Below are 10,990 nucleotides of genomic sequence, written 5' to 3'. Positions count from 1 at the left end.
GGAATTTTGTGAATGTTTCTGCCCAGGCTGGACTCAAATTATGAGCATCCCAACCTCAGTTTCCCAAATAGCTAGGATTATAGTGGGGCAGGCACTGGCCCCAGGGCAACTTCTTCACCCTTCATGTCTTCCTCCTCTTCCTCCTCCTCCTCCTCCTCTTCCTCCTCCTCCTCCTCCTCCTCCTCCTCCTCCTCCTCCTCCTCCTCCTCCTCCTCCTCCTCCTCCTTCTCCTTCTCCTCCTCCTCCTCCTCCACCTCCTCCTCCTCCTCTTCTCTTTATTTTGTGGTACAGGGTTTGAACTCAGGGCCTTAAGTCTGTTCATCTTTCTTGCTTACCACTGCCCTCTACCACTTGAACCATGCCTCCAATCTGGCATTTTGCTGCTCAATTAGAGATGCCATCTCCCAGATGCTTTTCCATAGGCTGGCTTTGACTAGAAATCCTCTATATCTGTCTCTTGAGAAGCTGGGATTACAGGTGTTAGCCACAATGCACAAGATTTTTTAAGCTTATTTAAAATTAAACGTTTTTATTTTATTTATTATTATTTTTGGGTCCATTCGTGGGCCTGAACTCTGGGCCTGGGCGCTGTCCCTCAGCTCTTCAGCTCAAGGCTAGCGCTCTACCACTTGAGCCACAGCACCACTTCCAGCTTTTTCTGCTTATGTGGTGCTGAGGAATCGAACCCAGGGCCTCATGCATGCAAGGCAAGCACTCTGCCACTGAGCCACCTTCCCAGCCCTCAAAATTCTTGACTTGGTTGTAAAATAGTACTTTTTCAGTGTTTAAAATATAAATGTTTGGGGCTGGGAAGGTGGCTCAGTGGTACAGCGCTTGCATGCATGAGGCCCTGGGTTCAATTCCTCAGCACCACATAAGCAAAAAGAAAAAAAGCCGGAAGTGGCGCTGTGGCTCAAGTGGTAGAGTGCTAGCCTTGAGCAGAAGAGCTGAGGCACAGCGCCCAGGCCCACAGTTCAGGCACCACATCCAGCAAAAAGAAAAAGAAAAAAAAAAAGTTTTGAAAACCCGTGAGAATAGCACAATAAATTCCCTTACAGTCCCAACCTACATTCACCAATTAACATTTTGCTGACTTTGCTTTTTCTCTGTGTGTGTGTGTGTGTGTGTGTGTGTGTGTGTGTGTACACCACGGTATTCTATTTCTCTGTGCAATGAAAATGTGTCTTCCAAGCCGGGCGCTGGTGATTCACGCCTGTAATCCTAGCTACTCAGGAGGCTGAGATCTGAGGATCGAGGTTCAAAGCCAGCCCGGGCAGAAGAGACCATGAGACTCTTATCTCCAATAAACCACCAGAAAACCGGAAGTGGCGCTGTAGCTCAAGTGGTAGAGCACTTGCCTTGAGCTGAAGAGCTGAGGGACAGCGCTCAGGCCCAGAGTTCAGGCCCCACGACCGACAAAAAAAAAAAAAAGAAAATGTGTCTTCCAGGTGTCCTGCACTGTGCACCTTCTAACATCAAGGGCATTTTATTACATAAACTCATTACAATTTGTAAATCTGGAAAATGAGATAATATTAAATGTAGATACATAGTCTTGTTAAATGTATAGTCCATATTCAGATTAGTTTAGTTTCTCTAAACATGTACTGTAAAACATACTTTTTAGCCAGGATTTAATCCAAGATCACCCCCTGCGTTTAGTTACTGTAGGGTTTGGATGACCATTCCCTGGGGCTTGAACTTGGGGCCTGGGTGGTGTCTCTGGGCTTGAGGCACGGATCCACTTCCAGATTTTTGCTGCTTAATGAAAATAAGAGTCTAACGGACTTTCCTGTCCGAGATGGCTTCGAACTTCGATCCCCAGATCTCCGCCTCCTGAATAGCTGGGCTTACAGGTGTGCGCGAATCGCAGTTTCTTTCAGGAAATCCATTCCCTCCCGCCAACCCTCGGATCCGCCGGGATTCAGCACCAGACGCCCCTGGACAGCTCAAAAAGCCAAACCCTTCCGGAACCATTGCTCGGTGGTCCATGTTTCCCGTCGGAGACACTTGGTGGGTGAGTCCACCGCTCCGCGGGAGGAAACTACTTTCTCCCGCTGGTGGGGAGGTGGGGTCGCAGGATGAATGTCAGCCAGAAAAGCCAATGAGACTTGGGTATCGGCCAGCGGTGCTCGGAGCAGCCAATGGGCGCGGCGGGGGGCGGGGCGCGGGCCGCGGCGCGCTGAGCCGGGGTCTCGCCGGGTCCGCGGCGGCGGCGGCGGCGGCGGCGGCGGCGGCGGCGGCGGCGGCGGCGGCGGCGGCGGCGGCGGCGGCGGCGGCGGCGGCGGCGGCGGCGGGGTCGGCACCGCGCGGGCGGTTGGCGGCGGGCGGCAGCTGCTGCGGGCCGGGGGCCTGGCTCAGGTTCGTGTGCGGTTGGGGGTGAGGACGGGGCGGCGGGGCGCAGCCTGGAGGAGGGGCCTGGCGGACTCTGCTGGCCGGTGAGCCGAGGCCCGGCGCCAGCGTCCGGCAGCGTGCGGTATCCAGAAGGCGCTCAATTAAGTGCCGAGTGAATGAATGAATGAGTGAATGAGCGGGCCCGCCTCCTCCGCGGCCCGGGCCCACCAGCCCCCAGCCCGCCCTCAACACCGTCGTACGGGCTGGGGCGTCCAGACACCCCGTTGGTATTTATTGGGCGCCTACTGTGTGCCTCGATGGTTCTGACTCCATAGCCTGGAGGGAGGGGCGGCTGCAGACGGCTTTAGATCAGTAAATCCCCCTGCTCCTCCAGCCCGAACACAAAACAGAAGGAAAATACCGCTAGGACAGGGGCTGGAAGCGGCCAGGTCCCCCCCCCCCCCCACACACACACCCAGGAGGTCTGAGCAGAAACCCTAAGGCCTGAATTGAAGCGAGGAAGTGGTTGTTCGAAGGAGAGGAGGGAGGGCTTGGTTGGTAGGGAACCGTAGATAAGGAAGGAACTGAGGTTCTTGCTATTAGCAGTGATGATTTTGGGATCCAGGGTAATGTTTCCGTTTGGGGCCACTGAGTCTTGTATGACGAGGTTCACAGGCATAGCTGGCCCATTTGTTCTGTGCCAGGTCTTGGTATTGGTGGACAAGAAGGAGATGGTTTAGAATGGAAGTTGGCCAGGGAAGGAGCTGGGGGCGGTGAAGTAAAGGTGAAGGACACGTCCTTGGGGAGTCAGAGGAGAAGAGTGTTGTGGACAGAACCACCTGTGCATAGGGCCTGGGGTAGGAATAGGTTTGGCACTTTTGTGGTATGAGAAAGTTGAGTGTAGGCTGGGGTCAGGCAGAATTCAGCTATGCCAAGCCTGAGCCATTCAATGAAGAGTTGGGATTCACAGCTGGACTCTTATGGTTCACACTTGTAATCCTAGCTACTCAGAAGGCTGAGATCTGAGGATCAAGGTTCAAAGCCAGTCCAGCACACAAAAAGAAAGAGTTGGGATTCTATTTCAGGGCCGTGAGAAGCCATTTGCAACAATGGAGGGAGGGGCCCTGCTCTGTGCCTGGGCGGGCCTAATATGTCTGCGACCAGGCTTACATTGCTACTGACCCTTTGAAAGATGGCCAGGAAGCAGAATTTCAAATTTCATTTAATTTGGATCACAGTTTAAACAGATAGGTATGGCCAATGGCTTTGTGTGTATCCACTGGTACTGGAACTTGAACTCAGGGCCTGGGCACTGTCTCTTAGCATTTTTTTCACACAAGACGAGTGGTGACTTGACCCACAACTCCACTTTGCATCTTTTTTGGTGATTCATTGGAGATAAGAGTCTCATGGACTTTCTTGCCAGGGCTGTCTTCAAACAGTGATCCTCCTATCTCCACTTCCTGAGTGGCTTGGATTACAGGTGTATGAATGTCCCCACTGTGATGGGACAGCCCCACCCCTAAAGCTGACAGCTAACACTCATCCTGGTCTTCACAGTTGCGGCTTGCAAGCATGAGCTCCCGGCCTTGTGGCTGGAAGCGGTAGCACCTCGTGGCACCTACATCTGCGTCTGTCTACACATGGTTTGGCATCTCAGTGACCGGCACATCCTAGGCCACCACCATGGTGAAGCTATTAGTAGCCAAAATCCTTTGCATGGTGGGCGTGTTTTTCTTCATGCTGCTGGGCGCCCTGGTCCCCGTGAAAGTCATCCAGATGGACTTTGAGAAGGCCCAGCGCTCCAAAAAGGTTCTGTCCCTCTGTAACACGTTTGGCGGTGGTGTCTTCCTTGCCACGTGCTTCAACGCCCTGCTGCCCGCTGTGCGGGAAAAGGTAAGGCCCTTGGCACCTTGGGGGACCAGGGGTTCTGGTCTTTGACCCTGTTAACATGCTCAGAGTGATAGAAAGGACAGCGTGCCTTGCTGTGTGACTGCACCTTGGCTGCTGCCCCTCTCTGTGCCTCGCTGGGTAATCAGGCTGTGCATCAGACCTGGGTCAGGACCACTGAGGAGTCCAGTGGATGGTGATTGTCTAGACCAGTCTGTCCCCTTTCAGATACTAGACTGTCTTGAAAGCAGGCACCTGATGGTGGTGGTGTGTGTGTGTGATCCTGGCTACTCAAGAGACATAGGTTGCAGTGACTGGGATCCAGGCTGGCCTAGGGAAGTTAGTGAGACCCCATCTCAACAAAACAAGCTAGTGTGGTGTCAAATACCTGTCATCAGAGCTATGTGAGAACACTTATGTAGAAGGAATTGCAGCCTTGAGGCAGTGTTCAAAATAGCTCAGGATGTTGGGGCCTCGCATAGGAATAAGGACACCAGTGTGAACCAGCAAGGCACAGTCTCCTGCTGCAGAAGGGTGTGCATCTGCCAACAATCAGGCAAGCAAGCACTGGAAGCAGCCCGGCTGCTCCCTTCTTATCTCTCATCCACAGGCTCCGCCCCTCTGCTCCCATTGGCTGGGCTCAGGCTCAAACTGCAAAAGAATTAACAAGATGTAGTTAAAATTCAGGAGCTTTGGGCTGGGAAGGTGGCTCAGTGGTAGAGTGCTTGAGGCCCTGAGTTTGATTCCTCAGCACCACATAAGCTGAAAAAGCCAGAAGTAATGCTGTGGCTCAAGTGGTAGAGCACTAGCCTTGAGCTGAAAAGCTGAGGACAGCCCCCAGGACTGACAGAAAAAAAAAAAAAAATAGGAAAAGGATGTATGTAACTAAAATATAATTAACAAAGGACCAAAGCAGGAATCCTTCAGAAAACAACATTCTCTCAAGATGAACAGAAAGGAAGCATACTTTAATAGAAAAGGTGCTTCTCCCAAAGCAGGGGCCGGGGCCTGCTGAGGGCAGCCTGACTCCTGACTGATTGCAGACTTCAGCAGTGTCATCTTCATGGGGGCGGGACTCATCTTGCAGTCTGCATTTGAAGGAGCTCCCCACCTCTGGCCTGCCATCCTTCCATCCCTCCCTTTTCCCTCAGGCTCAGTGAGGAAGGAAGAGAAGGGAGAGTTATCTGTGCTTTAAGGTCTGTGTTACGTTTAGGTTTGTATTGGAGGGGGTTGTTGGATAGCCCCAACATATAGCCCCTGGGTTACAGCCCCTCCCCACTGCCACCCTAGCTTTTTTTTGGGGGGGTCTGGTCGTGGGGCCTGAACTCTGGGCCTGGGCTCTGTCCCTCAGCTCTTCAGCTCAAAGCTAGCGCTCTACCACTTGAGCCACAGTGCCACTTCCGGCTTTTTTCTTTTTTGCTTATGTGGTGCTGAGGAATCGAACCCAGGGCCTCAGGCATGCAAAGCAAGCGCTCTACCACTGAGCCACCTTCCCAGCCCCCTTTTTTTCTTGTTGTCGGTCATGGGGCTTGAACTCTGGGCTTGGGCACTGCCCCTGAGCTCCTCAGCTCAAGGCAAGTGCTCTACCACTTGAGCCACAGCCCCACTTCTGGTTTTCTGAGTGGTTTTTTTGGAGATCCAAGTCTCATAGACTTTCCTGCCCAGGCTGGCTTTGAACCATGATGCTCAGATCAGCTACCTGAGTAGCTAGGATTCCAGGTGTGAGCCACCAGCGCCTGACTTGGTAGGAATGATTTTGTGTGAATGAAAGGCCCTGACTTAGCTGACCTTGGAGGTCATCAATGTGGAAATGACCTGGGTCTGCCTGGCCTAACAGGCAAGCTGCTGTCCTCCTCTTGGAGGACACTTGTGGGCCTCAATGTCCCCAGTGGAGGCTGTGGGGGCCTCTGGTGGCTGCCCAGAAGCAAAGGTGGTGGCTTCTCTACAGCCTTGTGCTGCGGCCAGGGTCTCATCTGCCTCTGGGACACAAACACCAGGAGATATGAGGGGACATGCTGTATGACTGGGGGTTTCTGCCTTGAATAGATTGAGGATGCTGTGCAGCACCCTGCAGGGCTCAGGATGCCCAGGTGTCATTGCTGCCTGTCATGAAAGCCACTGGGCACTGGTGGCTCACACCAGCTACTCAGGAGGCTGAGATCTGAGGCCCATAGTTCAAAGCCAGCCTGGGTAGCAAAGCCCATGAGACTCTTATCTCCAATTAGCCCCCCAAAAAGCTGGCAGTGGATCTGAGGCTCAAGTGGTAGAGCACTAGCCTTGAGCAGAAGAGCTCAGGGACAGCGCCCAGGCACTGAGTTCAAGTACTAAGATTGGCACGTGCGCGCACGTGCGCGTGTGTGTGTGTGTGTGTGTGCGTGTGTGTGTGAGTGAGTGTGAACTCATGATGAGCCATAAGTGGGAGTCAGGAAGGGTGCGTGTTGGGTGCTGTCTGTTTCTCTAATATGGCAAGTCCCTGGGGGACTGTGAGCTGGAATGCAGGCTCAGGTGCGGAAGGGACATGCAGGGAACAGCTCACAAAACATGGGGGACTATAGTGGCCCGGTCCTCAGACCCCAGAGAGACCAGGGCCAGGGCCCACCTAGGCAGAAAGCCGAGGGCCAGGGGCCCTCTGACACCGAAGCTGGCCATGCCTGGTGATTCTGTTTCTAGAATATTTTATCAATTTAATGCCGGTTCTGGCCTCAGTCAGTGCCACCCACATGCCCAGGACTGGCTGACAACCTGAGGCCCATGTCTTCCAAACTTGCGCTGGGAAGTTCTCAGAGGGCTCTGGCGCCGGTCAGGAGACATGCCAACAGCTACATGGTCACTTCCACATGTCCCCAATAATGGCGAGGGGGAGAGTTCTGGAAGCAGAGCCCTTCCCACACGGGCAGCAAGCAGGCTGTCACTGCCATCCTGAGGACCAGCCACCCAGGATGGGGGCCTGGGCTGGCGTGTGTGTGCGCACATGCGTGCACATGTGCATGCACACACACCTGCACACACACGCACTGCTCCAGAGGTTTGAACTCAGGGCCTGGGAGGTAAGAGTCTCACAGACAATACTCTGACCTCAGCCTCCTGAGTAGCTGGGATTACAAGTGTGAGCCACTGGTGCCTGGCTGGCCTTCTTTATTTTTTTTTGTCAGTCGTGGGGCTTGAACTCTGGGCCTGAGCGCTGTCCCTCAGCTCTTCAGCTCAAGGCAAGCGCTCTACCACTTGAGCTACAGCGCCACTTCCGGCTTTCTGGTGGTTTATTGGAGACAAGAGTCTCACGGTCTCTCCTGCCCGGGCTGGCTTTGAACCGCGATCCTCAGATCTCAGCCTCCTGAGTAGCTACGATTACAGGCGTGAGCCACCGGCGCCCAGCAGCCTTTTTTATTTTTTTATGTTTCCTTTTTCTTTTTCTTTTGTCAGTCATGTGGCTTGAACTCTAGGCCTGGGCATTTTCCCTGTGCTCTTCAGCTCAAGGCAAGCACTCTACAGCTTGAGCCACAGCACCACTTCCGGTTTTCTAGTGATTTATTGGAGATAAGAGTCTGATGGAGTTTCCTTGCCTGGGCTGGCTTTGAACCATGATCCTCAGATCTCAGCATGCTGAATAGCTATGATCACAGGCGTGAGCCACCGACGCTCGGCATTTTTTTTTTTTTTTTTCCGGTCATGGGGCTTGAACTCTGGGCCTGGCCCTGTCCTTGAGCTCTTCAGATCAAGGCTAGCATTCTATCACTTGACCACTTGAGCCACAGCACCACCTCCAGTTTTCTGGTGATTAATTGGACATTCCTGCCTGGGCTGGCTTTGAACCTCGATCCTCAGATCTCAGCCTCCTGAGTAGCTGGGATTTATATGTTTTTATTTTGTGATTTTGAGATGGGTCTTCCATGCAGCCAGACTGGCCTGGAACTCTTGCTCCTCGTGCCAGGTGCCAGGGTGCCAGGTGTGGCCACTGCCTGCTCTCAGGTGCTGCTGAGGCCTGGCCTCCCTGCCTCTCTGTGTGTCTTCTGGGCAGGCCCTTCATTGTTCAAGCCGTCAGTCCTTTACAGACCCCTCTGTATAGGCCCCCGCTGCAGCTGTGTCCGCATTGACATACTAGGAGATAGGAGGCTGCAATATATGATTTGGGGGAGGGAGATGGACGACAATTACTATAGCTGAGCCCTTTCAAATGCTGCCGTGTTCTGTAGTTCCAGGTGGCCTTACCTCGTGGGGGCCTTTTGATGTGCCAGCAATAGGATCTTTGGTTTGGTATCCGTCTTGGTTTTGGGCAGTACTTGGGTTTGAACTCAGGGCCTTGCATTTGCTAGGGAGAAGTGCTACCCGTGGAGCCACACACCCCCTCCAAGCCTTTTGCTTTACTTTTCAGGTAGGGTCTTTTTTGCTTGGACCAGGCTGGGTCTACCATCCTCCTCCCTATGCCTCCAGCATAACTGCGATCATGGACACAAGCTATCACACCTGACTTAGTGGTTGAGATGGGGTCTCTCACCTTTGGCTCTGGGCTGGCTTTGGACAGTGATCCTCCTGATAGCCAGCCTCCCAAGTAACTGGGATTACAGGCCTGGTGGCCCATGCTGGGCCCTCATCTTGCGGCCTTGGGCCGGTGTGCAGATGCGCCTCACCGGCCCTGCTGATGGCCTGTCCCCGGCCTGTTCCCCTGCAGCTCCGGCAGGTGCTGAGTCTGGGCCACATCAGCACCGATTACCCGCTGGCCGAGACGCTCATGCTTCTGGGCTTCTTCCTGACGGTCTTCGTGGAGCAGCTGGTGCTGACCTTCCGCCGGGAGCGGCCGTCCTTCATCGACCTGGAGACCTTCAACGCGGGCTCGGACGCGGGCAGCGACTCTGAGTACGAGGGCGCGGGCGCGGGCGCGGGCGGGCGGGCGCTCTTCGCGGAGCCGCGCGGGCACGCGCACGCGCACGCGCACGGCGGCCTGCGGCTGCAGGAGCTGGCGCGGCCCGGCCCGCTGCGGCTGCTGGGCCTGGTGTTCGCCCTGGCGGCGCACTCGGTGTTCGAGGGCCTGACGCTGGGCCTGCAGGAGGAGGGCGAGCGCGTGGTGGGCCTGTTCGTCGGCGTGGCCGTCCACGAGACGCTGGTGGCCGTGGCGCTGGGCATCAGCATGGCCCGCAGCGCCGTGCCCCTGCGGGACGCGGCCAAGCTGGCGGCCGCCGTGAGCGCCACCATCCCGCTGGGCATCGCGCTGGGCCTGGGCATCGAGAGCGCGCGCGGCGTGCCGGGCAGCGTGGCGTCCGCGCTGCTGCAGGGCCTGGCGGGCGGCACCTTCCTCTTCGTCACCTTCCTGGAGATCCTGGCCAAGGAGCTGGAGGACAAGAACGACCGGCTGCTCAAGGTGCTCTTCCTGGTGCTGGGCTACGCCGTGCTGGCGGGCATGGTCTTCCTCAAGTGGTGACGGCGACGCCGCGGCGCCTGCGGCCACGGGGTGCCGGCCCCTCCCCTGCACCCCCCCCCCCCGCCCCCCCTCATCCTCGGGCCCCGCTGGACCAGGGGCTCCCAGGACCCCGGGCCTCGGCCTGGCCCTACACCCCGAGCTCGCCTCGGAGCGCTGACGCCGCTTCCAAAAGACTCTTTTTCAAGGAAATTTACCAAAGCCATATGGCCGTGGCAGCCGCTCACCAAGGGGGGGGGGCGGGCGGCCAGGTACCATCAACCCAGGACCCCCCCACCTCCTCCCCAGCCACGGACAAGGACAGGAGCAGCAGGCCCAGCGTGCGCCCGAGTCCCAGCGGCCACCGTCAGAACCACGGGAGGCCGCTGGGCCCGGCCACGCACCCCCCCCCCCCCCCCAGGCCTGGGTCCTCCAGCCCTGTGTGCTGAGACGCTGCCCACCTCCAGCACTCTAGACCTGGGGGGTCACGGGAGGTTTGTGCCACTGCAGCGCAGCCCCACTATGGGGCATCCATTTCATAATTAGAGGGCTCTGAGCCTCCCGCCTTGGGAGGGTCTCCCTCCAGAGACACACGTGAACCCCACTCCCCACTCCCCGCTCGGGGCATTCGTGTTCCCTGAGCCCTCCATAGAGTCCCTCTTCTCCCCGCCCCCACTTCTTCTGGGGCGTGGGGCCCGGGGCCTGGCCTGGGGTCAACACCCTTGTAGTTGCTCAGCACTGCCTCCCAGGGCCTCCTCATGCAGGACTTGGAGCAGGCCAGGGGGCGGCCCCTCGTCACCCAGAGACTGCTTCACCCCGGGGTGCAGCCCAGCGGGAGGCGGAGGCCCCAGTGGGCCTGGAGGACCAGCCTGGTGCCACAGCAACCCTGCCACCCGACCTGTCGCTGAGCAACCCCAGCCAGCCTCTGGAACCCAGGGGCCACCAAGCTGTGTCTCGCCCTGGGAATTTGCTGCGCCCAGCTCCGATCCACCATAGCCTCGGCAGGTTCTCACGGCCTTTACTGCCCCGCTGTCACCTGGAGCCCGGGCCTGGACTACAGTCCTGGCCACTGAGGCCACCTTGTCTCTCAGGTGTCCACGCTGCTCCCTCCTCCACACAGGACTTCTTTCCTGTGCCTGGCACTGGGCCACCCACTGCCCTGTCCACCAGGGGCTGACCCCATCTGCCTGGCCTCTGCACTCTGTCCAAGGCCAGGTGGGCCACCAAGCTTCGGGACACATGAACTTGGAAATGACCTCAGCTCTCCCTTTGGTCCCCCCCGGAAGAACTTCCGGAAGCCAGGGCGAGTGCCTGAACACTTGTAAATAAAGGAGATTTCAACCCCACCTCTGGGCACTGGGGGTGTGTTACCGCCCC

General features: G+C 56.7%; 1 protein-coding gene across 1 annotated transcript; it reads left to right on the top strand.

Moving 5' to 3' along the window:
* Window positions 1-2,326: 2,326 nt before the first annotated feature.
* Slc39a3 (solute carrier family 39 member 3) lies at window positions 2,327-9,666 on the top strand. Its single transcript, XM_042669859.1, has 3 exons — window positions 2,327-2,361; window positions 3,895-4,230; window positions 8,891-9,666. Exons 2-3 carry the CDS (start codon window positions 4,021-4,023, stop codon window positions 9,635-9,637), a joined length of 957 nt encoding a protein of 318 aa, XP_042525793.1. The 5' UTR covers window positions 2,327-2,361; window positions 3,895-4,020; the 3' UTR covers window positions 9,638-9,666.
* Window positions 9,667-10,990: the final 1,324 nt, after the last annotated feature.

Source organism: Dipodomys spectabilis, unplaced genomic scaffold (assembly GCF_019054845.1).
Source record: "Dipodomys spectabilis isolate Male_0828 unplaced genomic scaffold, ASM1905484v1 ptg000511l, whole genome shotgun sequence".
Taxonomy (NCBI): Eukaryota; Metazoa; Chordata; class Mammalia; order Rodentia; family Heteromyidae; genus Dipodomys; species Dipodomys spectabilis.
The sequence above is the reverse complement of the archived record's forward strand: the minus strand, read 5'-3'. Positions and strand labels throughout refer to the sequence as shown.

What these genes read in the sequence shown, in the direction of transcription:
- Slc39a3 (XM_042669859.1), top strand. Translation starts at nt 4,021, where the DNA reads ATGGTGAAGCTATTAGTAGCCAAAATCCTTTGCATGGTGGGCGTGTTT. An exon ending in TGCCCGCTGTGCGGGAAAAG is followed by an intron (nt 4,231 to 8,890) that starts GTAAGGCCCTTG and finishes GTTCCCCTGCAG; the next exon opens with CTCCGGCAGGTGCTGAGTCT.